Source organism: Anabrus simplex, chromosome X (genome assembly GCF_040414725.1).
Source record: "Anabrus simplex isolate iqAnaSimp1 chromosome X, ASM4041472v1, whole genome shotgun sequence".
NCBI lineage: Eukaryota > Metazoa > Arthropoda > Insecta > Orthoptera > Tettigoniidae > Anabrus > Anabrus simplex.
In genome coordinates, this window is record NC_090279.1 from 85,311,384 (window position 1) to 85,333,816 (window position 22,433).

General features: G+C 38.1%; 1 protein-coding gene across 1 annotated transcript in view; it reads left to right on the forward strand.

Moving 5' to 3' along the window:
- The first annotated feature begins 2,564 nt into the window (after positions 1-2,564).
- LOC137503306 (zinc finger protein 567-like) overlaps positions 2,565-22,433 on the forward strand; it is a 90,270-nt gene continuing 70,401 nt past the window's right edge. Inside the window, exons 1-3 of the mRNA XM_068230855.1 lie at positions 2,565-2,636; positions 9,031-9,160; positions 11,247-11,321. Coding sequence (XP_068086956.1) covers positions 9,095-9,160; positions 11,247-11,321 — 141 coding nt within the window. The 5' untranslated portion in view covers positions 2,565-2,636; positions 9,031-9,094. The remainder of the gene's footprint in view (positions 2,637-9,030; positions 9,161-11,246; positions 11,322-22,433) is intronic.

The window sequence follows — 22,433 nt, forward strand, 5'->3', positions numbered from 1 at the left end:
CCTTCAAACCAGAAAAATTGCTCCACGAAAGACCAGACAGCGACAAGATATTTCTTCGGAAGAAATCTGTGATAAAACCAGCTCTTCAACTGAAGGAAATGCATTGGATGACGAGTACGAAATTAATTTGAACAACGATGTATCAATCCAAGTCAATATTCCATCGAGTAAGAATGCCAACAGTGATTAGAAAATCAGACATCAGAGGCTCTGATCAAGAATTCTAAGACTGCGATAACAGTTGATGACTACCGGTATCCATAATGAAGTTGAAAGACTGCGGAGGCAATTCGAAGACAACCAAATAATTTATCGTTTGAATAAAGTAAAGGAAACAGCCAAATATAAAGGAAAAACTTCCGGTTTTTAAAGAATTTCATAATTTTCGCAAGACAAAATCCAGGCAGTCAGAACAAATCATGCGGTACTATGTGGCTTGGTGAATAGTATCCCAAACGGTTACGAATATGGCAGGACCCCTGGTCTACTGTCGGCTCCGTCACAAAGCACTCTGGACAGTAGCCTAAATGGGAAATGTTGATAGTGTTTGCCGGAATTTCCCAATTAGTGAAGGAAAGACTTAGAGCTGAATGTAAAACTTTCAGACCAACAGAGAGGAGTGTAACAGTGATCGCCGATTAAATGGCTGATTAGGTACGGCTCCTCTATGACCGAACCAGTGACAAGTTCGTTTGCGTGGTCAATGTTGAAGGTGTATGCGGCACAAATATTGTAAAATCTCCTGCTCTCGCAAATAAACTGTTGTGTTTTCTTGTAATCCGACTTTCAATGAAGTTCTCTAGTCCTGCTTCCTACTTCGTCGTTAAAGGCTTAGAAGTCTCCGATCTACCCTTCTAGTTCAGAAATGATTACTGTAATGCCTTTCGGCAAAACAATCCAGATTGTGTGCATTTCGATTGACCAGTGGATAAAATACTTACAATGGTTGAATGATGATTTCATCGAGTACGTTAAAATAATTCGTTTGTAATCAAAACGTGGAAAACTGAAGTGTCTGACTTATGAGACGGCAGATGCTGTGTCGCTAACTGTGAAATCTATAGTGGAATGAGTGTCTTATCTGTTACAAAAAAAAGTAATTTTTTTTTTCACTAGATGATTTTCTGGAGACGCAATAGAAGCTCTATATCGTTCAGTGAGATTGGGTGGTGGATTTAATGACATGGGGAACGCACGCATTATGTGCCGTAAAACTTATCCTGAAATCTGGTCATGAACAAAGGGTCAGCGAAATAGTGATATACTTTTTTTTCGTCCACTGTTGGTAAGCAACAGTAAGACTAAAAAGGAGCTCCGTCACTCGTGTCAAGAAAATTCTGAAATTTGTATGTACCATGCAGCAGTGAGACGATTCTAATATATTTGCTGTAACTGTTAAGATTTCATATATTTTACGTTTCTATATCTTAAGCCAAGTTCAAATGTGAGATGTTAGTTTCTGTATGTGTATTATCTTCTCAATTAGTAACATGCTAAGAATTATTATTCATTTTATATTGGCTTTGCGACGAACTCTCATTTAACCAACATGTGCTCTGGGTGCGGTAAGTGCTGCCAATGTCGCTGTAAACGCAATTCCCGCGGCACAGAGCAGGCAGTATGTAGAGATCAAGGATCATATAAGAGAAATAGATCCGTCACTCCTGTATAATAAGGTTGGCTGAGAAAACAGGTCATGGAAGCTGCAGTGGCCACTTTCTGTCTGCCAACATAAGGAAATAAATCCCACGATAGTACCTCGTAGCAAACACGATTATGATAGTTGTTACTTTGTTAAAATTTCAATTGTGATAGAGATAATGATTGTATTTCGGTAGGAAAGTTGTATCTAAAGCTTCTCTAGTGTCTTTTACTTGAAAAGTAAATTGCAATTACCGTATTTGTATGTTGGCAATACTGTTATAACGCTAGCTTGTATCGTTGATTCACCGTTCGCATTTTAATGTAAATTTACATCTATTAAGTGATAAATGCAACATTGATTACTGAAAATGTTAATGCAATACATATAAAACCCCAAAACGCCCATACTTGCCTAAATCAGATCTAACATAACCTCATTCTTTGGTTCGTTCGTTGAACCCTTCCCACGACTTTTATGTAAAGGAATGGAAAACACGAGAAGGAAAGGATGAAAGTAAAACTCAGCATAATGCACACAGTTTATATTTTGAATTTATTTATTCCAACCAGCAGGTAAAAAAGCAGAATCACACAGAAGTTTACTCGCAACAGGTAGGTAGTTCAATGTGAAGTACGTTCATGATCATAATACCGTACTATTTCTTCACACTAAGAACGCGCATAATTATAATTTCACACCATACCCTCAAAAAACTGGATCAAAAATCTCGTTCAATGCGAAAGAATCTCAACAAATTTTCGTCTAACAAGCACTATTACATACCGTACGACCAAGGTCCCTTCGCGCGCAACGATAACGGTTTTGTGTTTTGAATTTGCTGTACCACGCAACTGAATGTGTAATGCCAACCTCTGCCATCTAAATTAACCCTCTAGTTTTCATTAGTTGGCGGAGATCGATTGGCCCATCTCAGAACTGCTTCGGACGCTCCCTATGAAGTGTCACCCCCCTGGTAGAGATTGAGACGGCGGTGGGTTAAACATTTATATATCAGGTTTTTTGTGTTATCCTTTATATCTCGGCCCGGTCCAGTTTGTGTATGTAGAAAAGGCGCCGAGAACGGCCACTCTGGTGTGAATATAGTGCCCTGTGTCCTTGTATAATTTGTGTCATCCCCTTTAATTTTGTAGGTATACCAGCAATTCCAATCCAAATTGTAATGGTACAACCACAAATATGGTTTACCCTTCGAGTATGTTTTAGTATATACCCTGGATATTAATATTTTCTATCCTCTTAATCTAGTCTCGTAGTTTGATCAGCAAAACAGCAAGTTTTACATTTCTATAAGACAGTTATACCGATGTCTGGGACTTCTTGCTGCTGTAATCTATGCATATAAATTGAGGAAGAAGCAGAAGAGGAAGTAGTGTACGTGCTACCAGTATTAGTGATCTCATTGTGTGATACTACTCCCCTACTGATTATCTATTTCGTGAGTCATTATAGAGAACATCGCGCAGTGTATACAGTTAATTAAGCTAACTTAATTGGCAAAATATTAATAATAAAGATCATACATCTTCATCAAGAAGTAGAATAAATATCAGGTTTTGTTTCGAAGTGGCTGGTATGGTATGTATGGAGCGTGTTAGCCAATTCTACAGCTTATTCCGTTAAGTGAGTTACGGATTTTCCTCATTGAGGAATTGTGATTTCTATCATTTGACACTGTGTCCACAACCTCTGACATATTGACGGTAATGTTCAAGTTCAATAATTTACTTTTGCTAAATGTATAGATCTCAGTTGAGAATATTAGAAGGTAATACTTATCTTTCTCAGTTCCAGATTTCTACATATCGTTAATATTTAATGTTATTAATTTTCTTAAAATTTATTTTTAATTAAGCATTAAAAATGAATACGTATATAACTAGATTGCTTTTAGAAAACTCCCAGCATTTGTGTTGCAAGTTCCGGCAATTGTGTGTAGTAGCAATATGTCGTACGGTACCGTATATCTAAATTTAGTGGAATGAGGATTATTTTCTGAAGAGCTACGGTAGTTTCAGAAAGAAATTGCAACATGTAGTGTGTAATTTTAATTATTGTTTTTCTGTGTTATTTACCTCTGTGTGCAATTTTATATCGACGCTGTGAATGATGAGTTGTTCTTTACACAGTAGGCTGCAACATATGGTAGTAGGTTCGAAATCTTGAGAGGTTTCGATTTAGGATATCTGTATCTCTTTATTATCAGTGTTGTTATGAAGATTCTTCTGTATCACTTCATTACCCCACGGCAGCTATATCCGGTATTTATTCGTGATGATTTAGGTAACAGTATATAGGCTGCCCTCTGATTTATTGGTGTGGAAAAGATCTTTGGGCGTGAGTGGCGATGAGTTTACATGGGGTCAAATCCTACGATAGGCAGCCCTGAAAAGCGTTTCCGTGGTTTCCCCATTTTATCATTAATTATAATTATTTCTGCTGCATATCTAATATTGTCCCTTTCCCTTGGAGTTGTTAGTGCAACATTAAACTGCTGGCATTAATGGAAGAACAATCTTCAGGAATAAATTCTGGCTGTGGAAACTGTAGAAGGTAGTTACTTGAGAGTAAAACCAATAATATATTAATAGAATAACCTGTGATGGCCAGAACACTTAAACACGGCACACTTCAGTGTTGTCCCCTACATTGAAATATACAATTGAGCATATTTTCCTGAAGAGATATGTGTATACATAGAAATCTGCTCCCTGGCAATGTGTAAGAATCGACTCAATTAGCCACAGGAACGAAGCTTGTATTACCTGTAGGGGAAATTGTAGTTTTCCTTGTTAGTGCAGTAAGTTTACATTTACAGTAAAATATCACAGGGCCCGATGACCTTCGATGTTATGCCCCTTAAAAAACAAGCATCATCATCATCATCATCATCATCAAAATATCACAAAGTGACTAATGAACACTGCTATTGGGTGAAATGAATTCTCTGAGGCACTACTTGAGGTATTCAACCTAGACAAGTTTCATGCCACCTGGGGAACAATGAAAGCTGCTAAACATTTAAACCAATTGTTTGACACAGAACTTCCTACAAGGGGCGCTCCGATAAACATCACTCGGTTGTGTCATTAGACATGACATGCACAGAAAAATAAGGAAAGGACACTTAAGTAAAGGTTGGTGGCATTGTTCAATGAAAAGAGCTGATAGCTGTATTGTGTAAATTTTTGTCTTCATTTCAACAGAATTTTCTTTGTTTTCCATTTCCAGTCTTCTGGGTTGAAATGTGAATCAAGAACCTCCTTATTTTTCTCTTTCTCCACCAAGCCCTTCCTTCCTCGAATATTTTTTCTACTTTTACTCCACTCTTCTCTGTACTCTCCTCACCGTATCCATTCACCCCATTCTGGGCATTCCCCAATATCTTTCTCCTATGACTTTCTCTATAAATACTTACTTCAAATCAAATCAAAATATCTTTATTTGCAAATGAGGTGTCTACCTCGGTGGCAAATGGTACACTAAAATTGTCAAGCACTAAATTAACAGGAGAAGATGAACATTTTCCTAGAATACAATATTGTACAATTTATGGTAACAATTTTCTCTATTCATCCTAATTAAATTTATTTTGTTTACAAAATTCTACTTATAACATCTCCTGTACTTACAAACAAAGTCAACTCACATACAGTATGTGGAATTACTTCAAATGATACTATACAACTTGTACAAGATTAAAATTCTCATTGCATTTATTTACTTATTTGTTTTTTTTTTACCTATTTTGGAACCTATGTAGCATTACGACCTGCTGCATCCTAACCAGAGCCCCTTTTGCCACCACTTTTCAGTGTTCCTGTAGGGTTTTCACAGCTACCGTAGCGGCCCCAGGGCCCTCGAAGTCCCCACTGTACTTCACCCCTACAGGCAGTCTGCTAATTCGGCTGTCCATACTCCTTAGACCCGGGGGTGGAATTAATTTATTCACACACATTTTTTATTTACAATAACCTGCACTGGTCGAATGCCCTGTAACATTTAATTTATTTTCTCTGTTGCTGTTTATTCTCTTCTTGAATATCTGTGCAGATTTTGGAAAAGGATCAAACACTACCCCTGGTACACTGTTCCACTCCTTCACGCCCTTCCCATTGAATGAAAATTTACCCCAATCGCTTCTGCTAAAATTCCTTCTAATTTTATACTTGTGGTCAGTTCTGCCATGGTAATTATTTTCCAACTGAAGCCTCTCATGGGTTTCTCCCCATGCTGCTTCTCTTGTACGGGCTCTATATAATTCTCCAAGTCTAGTTTTCTCCCTTCTCTTACTTATTGTTTTCCTCCCAAGTTCCTCTAACATTTCTGATACACCACTTTTTCTCCTGAAATCCCCTGTTACAAGTCTTGCTGCTTTCCTCTGCACACTACCTATTTCTTTTATTAGGTATTCTTGGTGAGGATCCCAAACACAGTTTGCACATTCCAATAATGGAGAAACCATACTTATATAACTTTTTCCTTTTAATTCTTTGTTGCATCTTTCGAGTAGCCTCATTATGACATGTAACAATCTGTATGCTTTCCCAACAATGTCACCAACATGACCCTTCCAGTGCAGATTACTTTCCAATCTCACACCTAAGTATTTGCACTTGCCATCTTTTGGGATAATTACCTCATCCAAAGGATATTCAAATTCAGTTTTAAAGCTCCTGTTTGTAAATGTTGTAACAGTTGATTTGCCTCCATTAACCTTCATATTATTTTCTTCAATGCATTGTTGGATACTCTCAAGGTCCGTTTGTAATTTTGAACAATCCTCAATGTTATTTATTTCCCTATAATCTGCATACAAACTTATTCTTGATGTTATATTGTTTCCTAAATCATTTGGGTATATTAAGAAAAGTAACAGACTGATTATACTACCCTGTGCAATTCCCTTCCAAACTTTCCTTTCCTGTGATATATTATTCCCTACTTTGACTTTCTGAACCCTTGAATTTAGAAATGTTTTTTCCAACGAATAACCCTTACATCCAATCCTATTCCCTCCAATTTCTTTAATAATATTCCATGTTCCACTCTATCAAAGGCTTTGGAAAGACCTATGGCTATGCAATCTAACTGGCCTCCTGAATCCAACTGATCTGACATGTCATGCTGAAATCCCACCAGTTGTGCCTCACAAGAAAATTTCTTTCTAAATCCATACTGGCTTCTCATGAACCAATTTTTATCATCACATATCCCTCTGATGTACTTTGCTATTAAACTCTCCAGTATTTTACAAACTATACTGGTCAGGCTGATTGGTCTGTAGTTCTCTGGTTTCCTTTTATCACCCTTTCCTTTATAAATTGGTATTATTATAGATTCCTTCCATACTTTTGGTATTACACTATTATTTATGACATAGTCAAAGAGAAATTTTAAATAAGGCACTGTGTACCACCCCATTGTCTTTAATACCTCCCCAGTAATTTGATCAGTTCCTGCTGCTTTTCCTTGCTGAAGCAGTTGGATTTCTCTGAAAATATCTTCGTTTGTGAATGAGAAGCTTCTTGTTTACCTATGTGTGTCTCCCTCTCTATCTTCTCTTACAGTTTCCAAGTCCTGACAAACTTCTATTGAATCTCTGAATTACTTTGGAACTCCGTCCTCTTCCATTCTCATCATGTGTCCATGCCATTTCAGTTTACTGGTCTCTGTCTTGCCTTTCAGCTCAGGGAATCCCATTCTCTTCCTAATTTCTATGTTTCTGACTTTATCCCTTCATGCCCTCCCTGTTATTTCTCTGAGGAATTTCATCTTGGCCTCTTGCATTTTGCTTTCATCATGTTATGTTGTTGTCCATGTTCCTGATGCATATGTCAAAATTGGGGTGTAATACATTGGGTGCAAAATTTCCTTGCATTCCTTTGGGACGACCCAGTTACAGACTATACACCTCACACATTGATAAAACTCATTGTCTTCTTCAATTCTCTTTCCAATTTCTTAATTTATTTTTCCATCTTCTGCAATTATTCGCCATGAATGTTTGAAGCTTTTGGTCTTCCATTTACTCTTCAATATTTCCACTTCCTTCTCCTTTACCTCTCGTCACCACTACTATATTACACTTTTCCATACTTATTTTCATTTTTATGTTCCTCTATCTCCTGATTCCATACAGTATCTTGTTCTTGTGCTTCCATTTCATCTTCTCCACATATTATTGTGTCATCTGTGAGGAGTGATGCCTTTGCCTCCTTGGTTCCCATTTTGTGTTGAATACTTTTGTGGATTTCATCCGTGATTGTAATGAAGATTGGGGGGGATGAAACACATGCTTTTTGAAGTCCTGTTTCTACTTTGAACCAGTTTGTTTGTCCTATCATAGTATTCATACTACTTACTCGCTTTTCGTTCATGGGTTTTATAACTGGTTCTGCTCCTCTCCCTGCTTTCTTTTTTATCAATGCATCCGAGAGCACTTGCCTTGGTATACTGACATATGCTTCCTCAATATCGATAAATATCATCACTGAAACCTATCTAAATTTCCATCTCTTCTCCACATTTTTTAAGTTCAACAGATTGAAAAATTTAAAAATTATGTTTACACCGAGTAAGGAGTACAACTCCATATGAAAGTGAAATATGATTAATAACTTGTGCCAAGTAAAAAAGAGTTGAAGCCTTTGAAAGGTCATGTTATCAGAGGTTATTGAAGATCATATTGATAGAACATGTCTCAAATAAAGAGATAGTGTATCAGCTTGTTGAGAGGAGAATGGTTTGAGAGAATTTGATCCTGGGAAGGAAAATTTCTGATAGAACACACCTCAAAGAACTGTGAACATTTTCAGTTAGTTTTGAAGCTGATTGCAAAGGATATAAATTGGTAGGAAGATTCCAAGGTATGGGCCCGGGTGATCAGAGTGATATGCAAACAGAATAGTGACTGAATTTTCAAGAAGTTTTGTTCATTTTGATCACAAGCGATGTGCGTTGAATTTTTAACAAGAAAGTCATCTTGTTGTGGTTTCAGTTCCATATAAAACTGTATGTTACGTAGCTATTAATGTGATATATGTCATGTAATACTAAGGGTCCTTTGGCTTTAATCTTCATATCGACAGATATGTTAACTTATATTCCTATGGAAGTGATCATCTTTTCACAAGTCATGTAAAACTGGAGGTCGTTAGCTTTGACCAAGGTATCAGTCATAGAACACTTGAGGTCTTATAGGTATGATCACAATATCAACAATCATGTAAAATTTCAAGTTTTTCAGTATGATCATAATATTCATGGTCATATAAAATCACAAGCTTATTGCTTAGTCTGTTGACAAACAACATAAGTAGCAATGACAGCAATAAGGTAATATATTTTTCTGGTTTATGTTTCAGTGTAAGGTCGTTGGAAGTAATCAACAATCCCAGTACCTTCTAACTACTTCGGCTGCAGTGCAAAATGGATCTAGATATAAAGGTGAAAGAGAAACCAGCCTGGCTTGAAGAAACAACAACTGCACCACTTGTAAGTCTCATTTCAGATAACTTTTTAGAGGGCAGAAATTAACCCTTAATAGTTGAATAAGTTTGGCAGGAGCATAATTTTCTATTTGCTTCCTCAATATTAACACCAGCAGTCACCATTTGCTGCATGATCATTTATTCATAATGCAATTCTTTTTGTTTCTTTGTATGGGAATACACCTCTAAGCACTACACAAAGCTGCCTACTCTTAGGACCTTAAGGTTGGGGTTGGATTAGTCTGTACATTTTACTGTCAGTATCGAAATTACTTTGGTTCATGGGTTGCACCTCTTCTGTTCTTCCCCTCTCATTATAATAGACACCTGGCAAATGCCGGGGCTGTACCTTAATAAAGGCCACGGCCGCTTTCTTCAAATTCCTAGGCCTTTCCTATCCCTTCATCGCCATAAGACATACCTGTGTCAGTGCGACGTAAAGCAAATAGCAAAAAAAGAAATATTATAATAGAGGATGGTTGGCCCATTGTTCTTTTCTTTTAAACTAATATCTTCTAACACTACTGCACCACCATTAGCACCATATGTTAAAAATTATTACTCCTATCGTAGTTAGTGTAGCAGACGTTAAATCACAAATCCTTCGTTAGTGTTTTTGAGACTGGATACACCAGTCTGCTAAACAAAATGTCCACACAGGTGTGATTATTTTGGGTTACCCTCGCATCCACAATGTGCTGGAAGATATGTGTGTTAAAGAACGAGCAGATTTGCCTAAGGTATACGAGGGATAAAATAGCTGAAAATCTGAACATATATTCTCTCAAAATAAGTATTTTGCTCAGACGTTGAATTCATTTAGAAAGGCAGAATAGTGGTTAGCTCATTTTATTTCTGAAATACAGGTCAGATTCTGTATTATATAGAGAAACATGTCTAAGGGCTCCAGGATGCAGGATTTCTGAGAATAATTTATTTAATATGCCCCTTTCTGGGCTCTGACACTTTAGGGACTCAAGGCACATTAAACAAAAATTTTCTTTCCTCGTCATTATTTCTCTCTCCTTTGTATGCATCCTGTTCATGCATTCCTTAGTTCAGCTACTGTTCCCTTCTATATTGAATGGGTTAAGTCAGTATATTCTAGAACTTGATACTTTAATTCACTTTGATTAGTAAGTTAACTTATATTAGAACATAAGCTTTTGATCAACTTATATTAGAACATAAGCTTTTGATCACAGTCTCTTCCCTTCGTTTGGTGCCAACAAGGTTTTATGAATCCAAGTGAGAAATTTAATTGTCTCATAGTAGATCTTGAAAGATCTTCTTAAACTGCAGATGTACACTCCAACATTGCTGACTTTCCACTGACAGTGTCTTCATCCCCACAGTTATTCAGAGAACACTATATAACATGCTTGTAGTAGTAAACTATTTCATTTCTAGTTGCTTTGACTTTGGGCTACATCACATCTTTCGCTGTTATAAGACTGATAAGCCTGCTTCTTTCATGTTTATTTTTTTATTTTACACTTGGAAGCATTGAAATATATGTTTGAAACAGAACTGTCTTAATGCTTTATGTGGCCCCTGTGATCTCAGCAAAACCAGAGTAGAGAATGTGATTTCAATATTTCAAGTTATTTTAAGCTGTCTATAAACAAACTCCATGCTGAGACAATAAATTATTTAGAACAGTTGTAACACTTGTAATTGGTTTAAACAAATTTTAAGATATGATTGATATGATTGTACATTTGAAAACAATTCATACAATTTAGAGTTTATTCCTATGGTTGCTTCCTTCCAAATTCTGTGTGAGATGGCCCCAATTCCATCTCTGGTATTATATCTTCTGATATGGCTAGAAAATGTTTTGCATTTTATATTTTGTTCTCAGTCTTATCCTTTCTCTCCCATAAGGAGTGAGCAAGAATAGTAACACCATTCTCATTACAGCCTTTCTTTATAACAATCCTCTGCTGGTAGAAATCTTCCTTAAATATTAGTGAAATTCTGAAAGTAACCGTAATACTGGAAATTAATGAATTAACATGCTCATTTTTTGGTGACTATATTTGTAGATGTGTGTTACAAGGATACCTATTATATCTTATTTTCCGCAGGAAGTGATAGCTGTGAAAGAAGAACTTAAATCAGAGTTAACGGAGTCAGGGTCAACGCAGGAAAACTCTCTTGAGGTAATGTACATAATTTGATAAGCTATTGTCAGGTAATTGAAATGGTTAGAAAATGGCTCAACAGATACCAGGGTTCGATCCTTCATTTCAGTGCACATGATTGATAGTCCTACAGAAAATATGCTTTTTTATGAGATTGACTGTTTACTTACCTAATTTTAACTTTTTCTTCAAGTTGTTCCAAGATCTTGCGTTATGAATCATGCAGCAATTAGGATTACTCCAAAGACCTCTCCTCTATATTGTTTGGGAGCTGGTATCATTCCTACAAATACTTCTGAATTCATGAATAGTTTTGAACGCAATGTAGTTATAAGATACATTGTTTTGTTACTGTTACAGGATATTTTACTAGTTGCTTCCAAATGAAACACCCTTGTTATCTTATTGATTATTTTAAATATTGATTTCTAGATAATACAGTAATATGTTGATACAAGTTGCAGGTGATATTCTTGTTTACTGTGTGCGTTCGCTTATATACTACACACATTGTAGCCATCTTGTGGCAAGTGAAAATTATTCTTCCTAATGTGGTCTGTGGTGTTACTTGTCCATTGTGACTTATAATATTACTTAAGCATGCAGTGGAATAAATAAGCCATTCAAGAGTTATCTTGAATTTCTGTTTCATACTTCGTACAGGATAGTGTTTGTGAATTGGCCTTGTAAGTTCACCGTTACACACCTGAACATTCTTTACATGAATTAATTTGTTGTTACGAGGATACACATTTGATCACTGTCATCATCCACTTCATAGCATGCGTGTCCTCTTCTTTCAGTATGACTATGTTGCTATGGGGTATTTCATTGTGCATTTATTGAGATATTCATATCACAATCTCTTCTAGGAGTTCTGTGTAAGCTTTTGAAAATATAGCCATGTGGGCAAGGTTGTGATGAGAGAGGAAGTATAATCAGTATCAGAGAGTGTGGTAATTTGCTCTCCTATAAGGAACCATGTGACCTTGCCGCGGTGGGGAGGCTTGCGTGTCCCAATGATGCAGATAGCCGAGCCGCAGGTGCAACCATATCGGATGGGTATCTGTTGAGAGACCAGACTAACGAATGGTTCATCGAAAGGGGGGTAGCAGCCTTTCGGTAGTTGCAAGGGCGGCAGTCTAGATGATTGACTGATACGGCCTTGTAATAATACTCAACATGGCTTAGCTGTGTTGATACAGCTACACGGCTGAAAGCAACGGGAAACTACAGCCGTAACTAACTCCCGAGGACATGCAGCTCTCTCTGTATGAATGATGTACTGATGATGGCTTCCTCCCGGGTAAAATATTCCGGAGGTAAACTAGTCCCCCATTTGGATCTCAGGGTGGGGACTACACGGGAGGGGGCGATCATCAGGAAGATGGATACTGACATTCTGCGAGTCGGAGCGTGGAATGTTAGAAGTTTGAATCGTTGTGGTAGGTTAGAGAATCTGAAAAGGGAGATGGATAGGCTAAAGTTAGATGTAGTTGGTACAAGTGAAGTACGTTGGCAGGAAGAACAAGATTTTTGGTCAGGCGACTACCGAATTATCAACACAAAATCAAACAGGGGAAATGCAGGAGTTGGTTTAATAATGAATAAGAAAATAGGGCAGCGGGTAAGCTACTACGACCAGCATAGTGAAAGAATTATTGTCGTCAAGATAGACACCAAACCAATGCCCACCACAATAGTGCAGGTCTATATGCCTACTAGTTTAGCGGATGATGAAGAAATCGAAAGAATATATGAGGAGATAGAAGATTTAATACAATATGTAAAAGGTGACGAGAATCTAATTGTGATGGGAGACTGGAATGCAGTGGTAGGCCAAGGAAGAGAAGGTAGTACAGTAGGAGAATTTGGATTGGGACAAAGGAATGAAAGAGGAAGTCGGCTGGTTGAATTCTGCACTGATCATAATTTAGTCCATGCCAATACTTGGTTCAAACACCACAAACGACGGCTGTATACGTGGACGAGACCTGGAGACACTGGAAGGTATCAAATAGACTTCATTATGATTAGGCAGAGATTCAGAAACCAGGTGTTGGATTGCAAAACTTTCCCAGGAGCAGACATGGACTCTGACCACAACTTGTTGGTCATGAAATGCCATCTGAAGTTGAAGAAATTAAAGGAAAGAATGCAAAAAGATGGGATCTAGACAAGTTGAAAGAAAAGAGTGTGAGGGATTGTTTCAAGGAACATGTTGCACAAGGACTAAAAGAAAAGGCCGAAGGAAACACTATAGAGGAAGTGTGGAAAGTCATGAAAAATGAAGTCAGTAGGGCTGCTGAAGAAATGTTAGGAAGGAAGAAAAGACCAACTAAGAATCAGTGGATAACTCAGGAGATACTAGACCTGATTGATGAACGACGAAAATACAAGAATGCTAGAAATGAAGGGGGCAGAAAAGAATACAGGCGATTAAAGAATGAAGTGGATAGAAAGTGCAAGGTAGCTAAGGAAGAATGGCTGAAGGAGAAGTGCAAGTATTTCGAAGGTTGTATGGTCCTGGGAAAGGTAGATGCTGCATACAGGAAAATCAAGGAAACCTTTGGAGAAAGGAAATCTAGGTGTATGAATATTAAGAGCTCAGATGGAAAGCCACTTCTAGGGAAAGAAGACAAAGCAGCAAGATGGCAGGAGTATATCCAACAGTTGTATGAAGGTAAAGATGTAGATAATTTGGTTCTGGAACATGAAGAGGGTGTTGATGCTGATGAAATGGGAGACCCACTTTTGAGGTCAGAGTTTGACAGAGCTAGGAGTGACCTCAATCGGAACAAGGCACCTGGAATTGATGATATTGCCTCTGAATTACTGACTGCCTTAGGAGAAACCAGCATGGCAAAGTTATTTCATTTAGTGCGTAAGATGTATGAGACAGGAGAAGTCCCATCCGATTTTCGGAAGAATGTGGTTATACCTATTCCCAAGAAAGCCGGTGCTGACAGGTGTGAAAACTACCGCACCATTAGTTTAGTATCTCATGCCTGCAAAATTTTAACACGTATTATTTACAGAAGAATGGAAAAACAAGTTGAAGCTGAGTTGGGAGAAGATCAATTTGGCTTCAGAAGAAATGTAGGAACACGTGAAGCAATCCTGACTTTACGTCTGATCTTAGAGGATCGAATCAAGAAGGACAAGCCCACGTACATGGCGTTCATAGATCTAGAAAAGGCATTCGATAATGTTGATTGGACCAAGCTATTTATGATTCTGAAGATTATAGGGATCAGATACCGAGAACGAAGAATTATCTAAAATCTGTATAAAAATCAGCCTGCAGTGATAAGAATCGAGGGCTTTGAAAAAGAAGCAGCAATCCGGAAAGGAGTGAGGCAAGGCTGCAGTTTGTCCCCTCTCCTTTTCAATGTTTACATAGAACAGGCAGTAAAGGAAATCAAAGAGAAATTTGGAAAGGGAATCACAGTGCAAGGAGAGGAAATCAAAACCTTGAGATTTGCCGATGATATTGTTATTTTATCTGAGACTGCAGAAGTTCTCGAGAAGTTGCTGAATTGTATGGATTAAGTCTTGGGTAAGGAGTACAACATGAAAATAAATAAGTCCAAAACAAAAGTAATGGAGTGCAGTCGAACGAAGGCAGGTGATGCAGGGAATATTAGATTAGGAAATGAAGTCTTAAAGAAAGTAGATGAATATTGTTACTTGGGTAGTAAAATAAGTAACGATGGCAGAAGTAAGGAGGACATAGAATGCAGACTAGCACAAGCAAGGAAGAGCTTTCTTAAGAAAAGAAATTTGCTCAATTCAAATATTGATATCGGAATTAGAAAGATGTTTTTGAAGACTTTTGTGTGGAGCGTGGCATTGTATGGAAGTGAAACATGGACGGTAACTAGCTCAGAAAGAAAGAGAATAGAAGCTTTTGAAATGTGGTGTTACAGAAGAATGCTGAAGATGAGATGGATAGATCGAATCACGAATGAAGAGATACTGAATGGATTTGGTGAAAGGAGATTGATTTGGCTAAATTTGATGAGAAGAAGAGATAGAAATATAGGACACATCTTAAGACACCCAGGACTTCTTCAGTTGGTTTTTGAAGGAAGTGTAGGTGGTAAGAACGGTAGGGGTAGACCAAGGTATGAATATGACAAGCATATTAGAGCAGATGTAGGATGCAATAGTTACGTAGAAATAAAAAGGTTAGCACATGATAGAGTGGCTTGGAGAGCTGCATCAAACCAGTGTATGGACTGATGACTCAAACAACAACAACATAAGGAAATGAGATGTAGTTGGGTAAGGAGTGTCAAAAGGATCATCATTTGGCTTTGGTGAATCAATGTGAGTATATGTTGCAAGAATGGTCCATTCATTGTTCGAGAAGCGATAAGAATCCATCACATGTCTGAGGCGTTAGATCAGACTCTTGACAGCTGCTTCCCAGATTCCACCGAAGTGTGGTGTTGCAGAAGGGATGAAATGTCACGTCAGTCCCTTGCCTGCAATTGTGTGAAAAGTTGGTTTTCTGAGGGTTGTTTTGCAGAAAGGCCTTGATTTCTTCAATTGCTCTGAAGAAGTTTGCTCCTTTATTGCTGTAAATGTTCAGGGGTTGAACTCTATGAGAACTAAGTCAAGAAAGTGCAGAGAAATGTTGTGGTGAGATCACGTATCATGTCTATGTAGACAGCCTTGGTAGCTAGGCAGTCTGGTCTCGTTCGATTTCACACGATTTTTTATTAGAATTTGGCCAGCGTAGTCAATGCTAGTTTTAAGGAATGGGTATGTCGGGATTAAAGGCACCATTTGTGTATTTCACATTAATTGTTCTGAGGTACCTGCATGGAACGTATAACACTTGAGACGTGTATGAATGTGGCTTCTTTCCATTCCCCTTGCTGATGAGATCCTAAACTTGTCTCTCAGAGGGTTGAGTGCCAAGATGAAGTAGTCGAAGTTGTTCCGCCATCATAATTATATTTGTGTGATGATATGATACAGAATTTGTAAAGTTTCCCCTCCACTAGTATTGGAGTGTTGTGTAGTCGTCCACCGACAAGAAGATAGCCTCCTTGTTCTATGATTGGATTTATAGTAATTATATGAGTTGTTAGTTTCCTACACAATATTAATATAACATTTCTGTACAGGGTTCAACTCTGATACGAACAGTGGAATTTAATTTCACTCCGTGGGTTGTTTACAACAATCTCAGATTATTGTATGTTACAAATCTCATGACTGGTCCGTATGGAAATGTACATTAATTCAGCAATGTTACAAAAGTTTATTGAAATCCTCATATTCAGTACACATTGGGTTCTTAAAAGGAGGATTTATATCTTGTCATAATAATTTAAAGGGACATGTTTCGCCCATTGCATGGGCATCATCAGGCATGGTCTCATGCCTTAGGGATTAAAATCAGGATCCTGATTACTCTAGTCAAAGTGTTACACAGAGGAACATGTGTTATAAAAATGAGGAAACTTGTTGTAAGTTCACAAATGACAATTTACACAATTAAGACACGCCTAAGTAATATTTAGTTAGAGGGTGTAAGTATGTGTTGTAAGAGTGGTCCATTCTTTGTTGGTGAAGCGATAAGTATCCACCACTCTTCTGAGGTGATATATCAGACTCTTGACAGCTGCTTCCCAGATTCCACCAAAGTGTGGTGCTGCAGGTGGGATGAAATGCCATGTCAGTCCCATGCCTGCAGTTGTGTGAAGAGTTGGTTTTCTCAGGGTTGTCTCCCCCTGTGGGTGGGGGCGGTAGAATAACACGCACGGTATCCACTGCCTGTCGTAAGAGGTGACTATGAGGGTCCCGAGGGGCTCTGGTCTTTGGAGCGTTGGTTGGCGACCACGGGGCCCTTAGCTGAGTCCTGGCATTGCTTCCACTTACTTGTGCCGGGCTCCTCAATTTTCTCTATCCTATCTGACCTCTCTAGGTCAACTCTTGTTATTTTCCAACCCCGATGCTATTAGGTTTGCGAGGTCTTAGGAGTCTTTCATTTTCACGCCCTTCGTGGCCCTTGTCTTGCTTTGGTCGATATCTTCATTTTTTGAAGTGTCGGACGCCTTCCATTTTTCCGCTCTGATTAGTGTTATACAGAGGATGGTTGCCTAGGTGTACTTCCTCTTAAAACAATAATCACCAACCAACCATCTCAGGGTTGTCTTTTAGAAAGGCCTTGATTTCTTTTGCTACTCCGAAGAAGTATGTGCCATTATCGGTGTAAATGTTCAGCCTACGGCCAACAGCACATAAGCTTAATGCTCCACTCATCTCCTCTCCTCTGCCACACCCACTTTCCTCAATACCACACAGATACAATACAGAAAGTGCAATTATCATTCGTTCTGATTCTGCAAAGGCAACTAGTTCACACCAGAAAGGTCGACGTGGTAAGTAAATGTATACACAGCGTTTTTCGTCAAATTTAACCCTTTCTTCTCTACTCTTAAATATCCTTCTACCCTCATCTCGTTACTCACTCTTCACTAAACATCCCTCAGTATTCGATTTCAACATTGACTCTGTAGCCAACTTCAAGCACGAGCATCCCCATTTGACTAAAAGGACAAGAGGAGGCTTTCACATCAGCTAGTAAAGACATACATGGCAACACACAGTTGTTCACCTTTTTTTAACTTCTTCAACACAAATAAGAAGACTGTGGCCTCGCCATAGAAATACGGGTTTAGCAGGGCGGCCACCCATATGGAAAACCGGAAACTGGGGAATATCAGGGTATTGGATTAATAGTGGGAAAACCAGGAAATGTCAGGGAATTCAGAAAAATCTGGAAATTCGTTCCGCTGCCAGATAAAATGGACATACCGTATTTATCCCTTAGTAGAAGCACATATTAAAAATTTTTATAATATTAATCTTGTGCATGTCTTTTCTGCCAGGAATAAATTGTAAAGAAAACTGAATAAACATTAACAAAACCAGTGTGATCTCGAATGTGAAGTAACAGGTAGCTTCATTAGCTATATGGATAGCCTATAGCAAGCAGTAGCGACTATGATCAATTCAATTTTCAATGTTTTGATCTGCTTACTCTCGTATATTCTGTGTTGTTGGGGAATGGCGAGGCCTATATCGTGTTCTAAGTATTCTAATCGCTTAAATGTATGGCTTCCACACTGTGTTTGTTTACTAAGCAATGACATGTGTGATAGTCACTACCTCGTAAATTCTAAAAAAAAGGCTACAAACACTGACTAAATGCAGGAAAGTGTGAAATTCACTTGAAGTTAGTACTCATTCGAGTTCTCATTATTATTATTATTATTACAATTATTAATTGTGCTGATGTAGGAAAACCTTGTGTAAATGTGTAATGCATCGTGACACCGTTCGGGCTGTACCATGTTGAGTTTCTAACCTATCTGATGAAATGGTTGGTGGCGGACATGGGTGAGTGAGGCTCCACAGTAATCAAGTGATTTGAAGGTGTTATTCAGCAGTGGAAGTGATAAAAACTTGTGGAAGTGTTACGTTTGTATTTACGAATCGATATACCCACACGTTTTGTCAGTATTGATCGTCTTTTTCTTCCAAATTTGCATTGTAACAAAAACGGGCCACCAAAACAACGGAGTTGGAAGCCCAGCCACTACCAGTGCTGCCAACGTAGACTGCCTCGTGAAGTGCTGGCTGTGCGACTTCATTAACTCGGACAGCTTCCTTGAAATAATTGTGTATGCCATTTCGACCCGCTTAAAAAAATTGGTCATAAAGAACTTGAAGAAAGTTTAAGATTTAATATCAAAGCATTTCCAGAGTTAACTGAAAAAGTTGATAAGAAAGAGCCGGGAATATACAAACTGAAGGAGGATGTGGACACCAAGTGCGATTCAATTGAGCAATACAGCAGGAGAAATAATGTAAAAATTTCTGGCATCCTCGAATGTGCCAACGAAAACTGTGATGAACTAGTGCTCAAGATGTGCAAAGCAGTAGGAGCAGATGTTAGACGTAATGACATTGATAGGTGTCACAGAGTAGGACCTCGATCACCAGGGAAAACAAGACCTTCCTAGTGAAATTTGTGTCTTATCGCTCACGGCAGGATGTCTTCACTAGGAAAAGAAAACTGAAAGACTCATCCACAACAATACGTGAAGATCATATGGCTATCAGAATGTTCATCTTGAAGACAGCAATCCAGCATTTTGGTCTTACAAACACTTGGACTGACTCAGGAGACATTGTAATCAAGAAGGCCAACGGGATGAAATTAAGAGTGCCACTTAAAGGAACTTCCTATGGCTTAAGCTTCTGTTGCAGTGCTGCCTTATCACTTGACAATGTTAGTCCACTCCCATCCTTTACTGTTAGTCACAGTTGAGAAGCTAGCTTTTTTATTTTTTTCAAGTAACTTTATCTATCTCGCTATCTTCATCTATCTATCCATTTACTGTATTTATTTATCTATTTATCTAAATATCTCTTTGCTATTCTGTCTTTTTATCCTACCACCTGTCAATCTACTTACTCTTTAATAAAATTTTCCTAACTGGTTCTAATTTAAATCAGGCCTCGGTATTACGTCTACATAGATCTAACATCAACATGTCGAATAAGCTCCTACTTGAGTATTCTGTATGCCTATTCTGCTGCTGCATGGTATCACTATTATTATTATTATTATTATTATTATTATTATTATTATCATTATTATTATTATTACTGACAATGTAATTTTCTAAAATACGTTAATTGCTGACCATTCATGGAATGTAGTCACATGCTGTGTTCTAGTTAGTTTCATTTTAGGAATTGGCAATGCACACCACAAACAGCCGTAATCCCTCTGACCATAGCTATACTTTGCACACTTCGCCTTCCCCACCTATCCTTTCAACCGGTCTACCTGCTAGTCCATTGACCCAAACCCCACCCCTTGAAGCTGCAACACAATCTCCAGTCAGCCCTAAATGGGCATAAAAGCGCACTTCACATATGTCACGTTATTGCCCAGAGTTTAGTTTCTCAAAATCGTATACATGAATTAAAAGCGATTTTCATATCACTGTCCTTTAATATAATCTTATGGAGAGAAAGTTGTTTGAAAGTCCAAACATCAGGCTAAGAATCTGAAATTACCTGGCTACTGCTTTCTGAGGAATGACAGACTTGTCAAAGGGGGAGGTGGGGTCTGTGCTTTTGTCTCTTTGTGCTTGAAACCTCAAATTATCTATCAGTATCAGTGTGAGCGAAAACCTGAGTACATATTCATAGAGATACAGGTCTCTACTGTGAAATGCTTAGTAGGTGCTGTATACAAGCCACCTAAAACTCGCTGCCTGAATGACGTAGAGACTTATCTTTACAGACTGTTACCTACGTACGAACATGTTATAATGATCGCAGACTTCAATACAAACATTCTAGTTACAAATTCTTCCGAAATCACCCATCAATTGAATTAGTTTCAGGCATGCAGTATGGCAATCCTCCCACTTTCTCCCACTCACCACACTTAAACTCCACACACACTACTGGACCTAATAGTAATGAACAACCCTGATAGAGTATTACATCATGGCCAAACATCTGCTCCCAGACTGTCAGCCCATGTCATTATGTTTATGACTTATGCGCTGCAATGCCCCACACATAAACCTAAGTAAATTACTTACAGAGACTATAGCCGTATTTTCAATGTTATTGGAAGACGCTTTTTCGATGCCGTGGCAGAAGATAACTCATAGACCTAACATTGACGACATGGTCACCATTTTCAATAACATGATACCACATAATTTCGACAAACACGCTCCTCTATGAACAACACACATCTGTAAAAGACTCTCCCTATGGCTATTTGATGATATTAGAGCAATTATAGCTAAGTGGGATGCAGCTCATAGAAAATATAAACATTACCCGACATAGGAAAACTTTATCTGTTACAAACGCCTATGTAATAAAACGACTCAGATAGTAAAAAACACTCAGCTACGTTACGCCCATGACCTTATAAAACCTGACTTTTAAGACCTGCTACCTTGTGGAAGTTCAGTCCGTCAATCTGGACAAACCAGACAAGCTAGATGATTTGGGGATTTCTCTTTATGAACTGAATAATCACTTCGTATACTCCCATGTTCAATAAAACAAAGAAGCAAACGGAAATCTTTTGAGTGCAAATTACAACACACCATCCATAGGCAGAGGCAAATTTTATTGTAGTTATTTCACACTCCTGCAAGTGAAAGCATCTATCTTGCAAATTAAAACTAAATCCACAAGGGTGGACAATATATGTAATATAATGCTAAAGAAAATTATCAATGCTATTAATCCAATATTGACATTCATATACATCTTCTCCCTTCAAAACAGTGTATTACCAGCTGTCTGCAAAATGGCCCTGGTAGTTCCTTTACTGAAAACAAAATCTCGTAGACTAAACAGTGACTACAGACCTATTAATATACTGTCTATAATAGCCAAGGGACTCGAACACATAGTGCTTAACCAAATTGTGAACTATCTCAACAACCATGACATACTAGACCCACACCAGTCAGGTTTCTGACAAAAGCACAGTACATGTACTACCTTACTAAGCGTGACAGATGATATAAGACAGGCTATCGATGAGCAAAAACTGACAGTTATAGTATTATTGGAATTCAGGAAAGCATTTGACTCTGTAGAGCATGAGTTGCTCCTATCCAAACTTTATCACCTAGGGTTCTCCTACAGTTCTCTGAGATGGATGGGAGCCTATTTGCACGAATGTCAACAATGTGTCGTCAAACAAGGTACCTTTCCTTCATGGCAATATGTGAAATGGGTGTACCACAAGGGTCAATCCTAGCTCCCTTGCTATTTTCTGTCTATATCAAAGACTTGGCTAAACTGCTGACTCATTGTAAATGTCACATTAATATTGATGATGTACAATTGTACATCCATGCAAAACCAACAGACATTTCGAAAGCAATTGAGCAAATTTACATGGATCTAGAGGCCATAAGCAAATGGTCTTCCCAGCATGGACTTATTTTAAACCCCAAAATTCCCAAACCATAACAGTAGCCCACCCATTTCCAATAATTACCGAACTCTGACGTACGACTTTAAAACAAAGCTTTATACTTTCGCAAGAGCGTA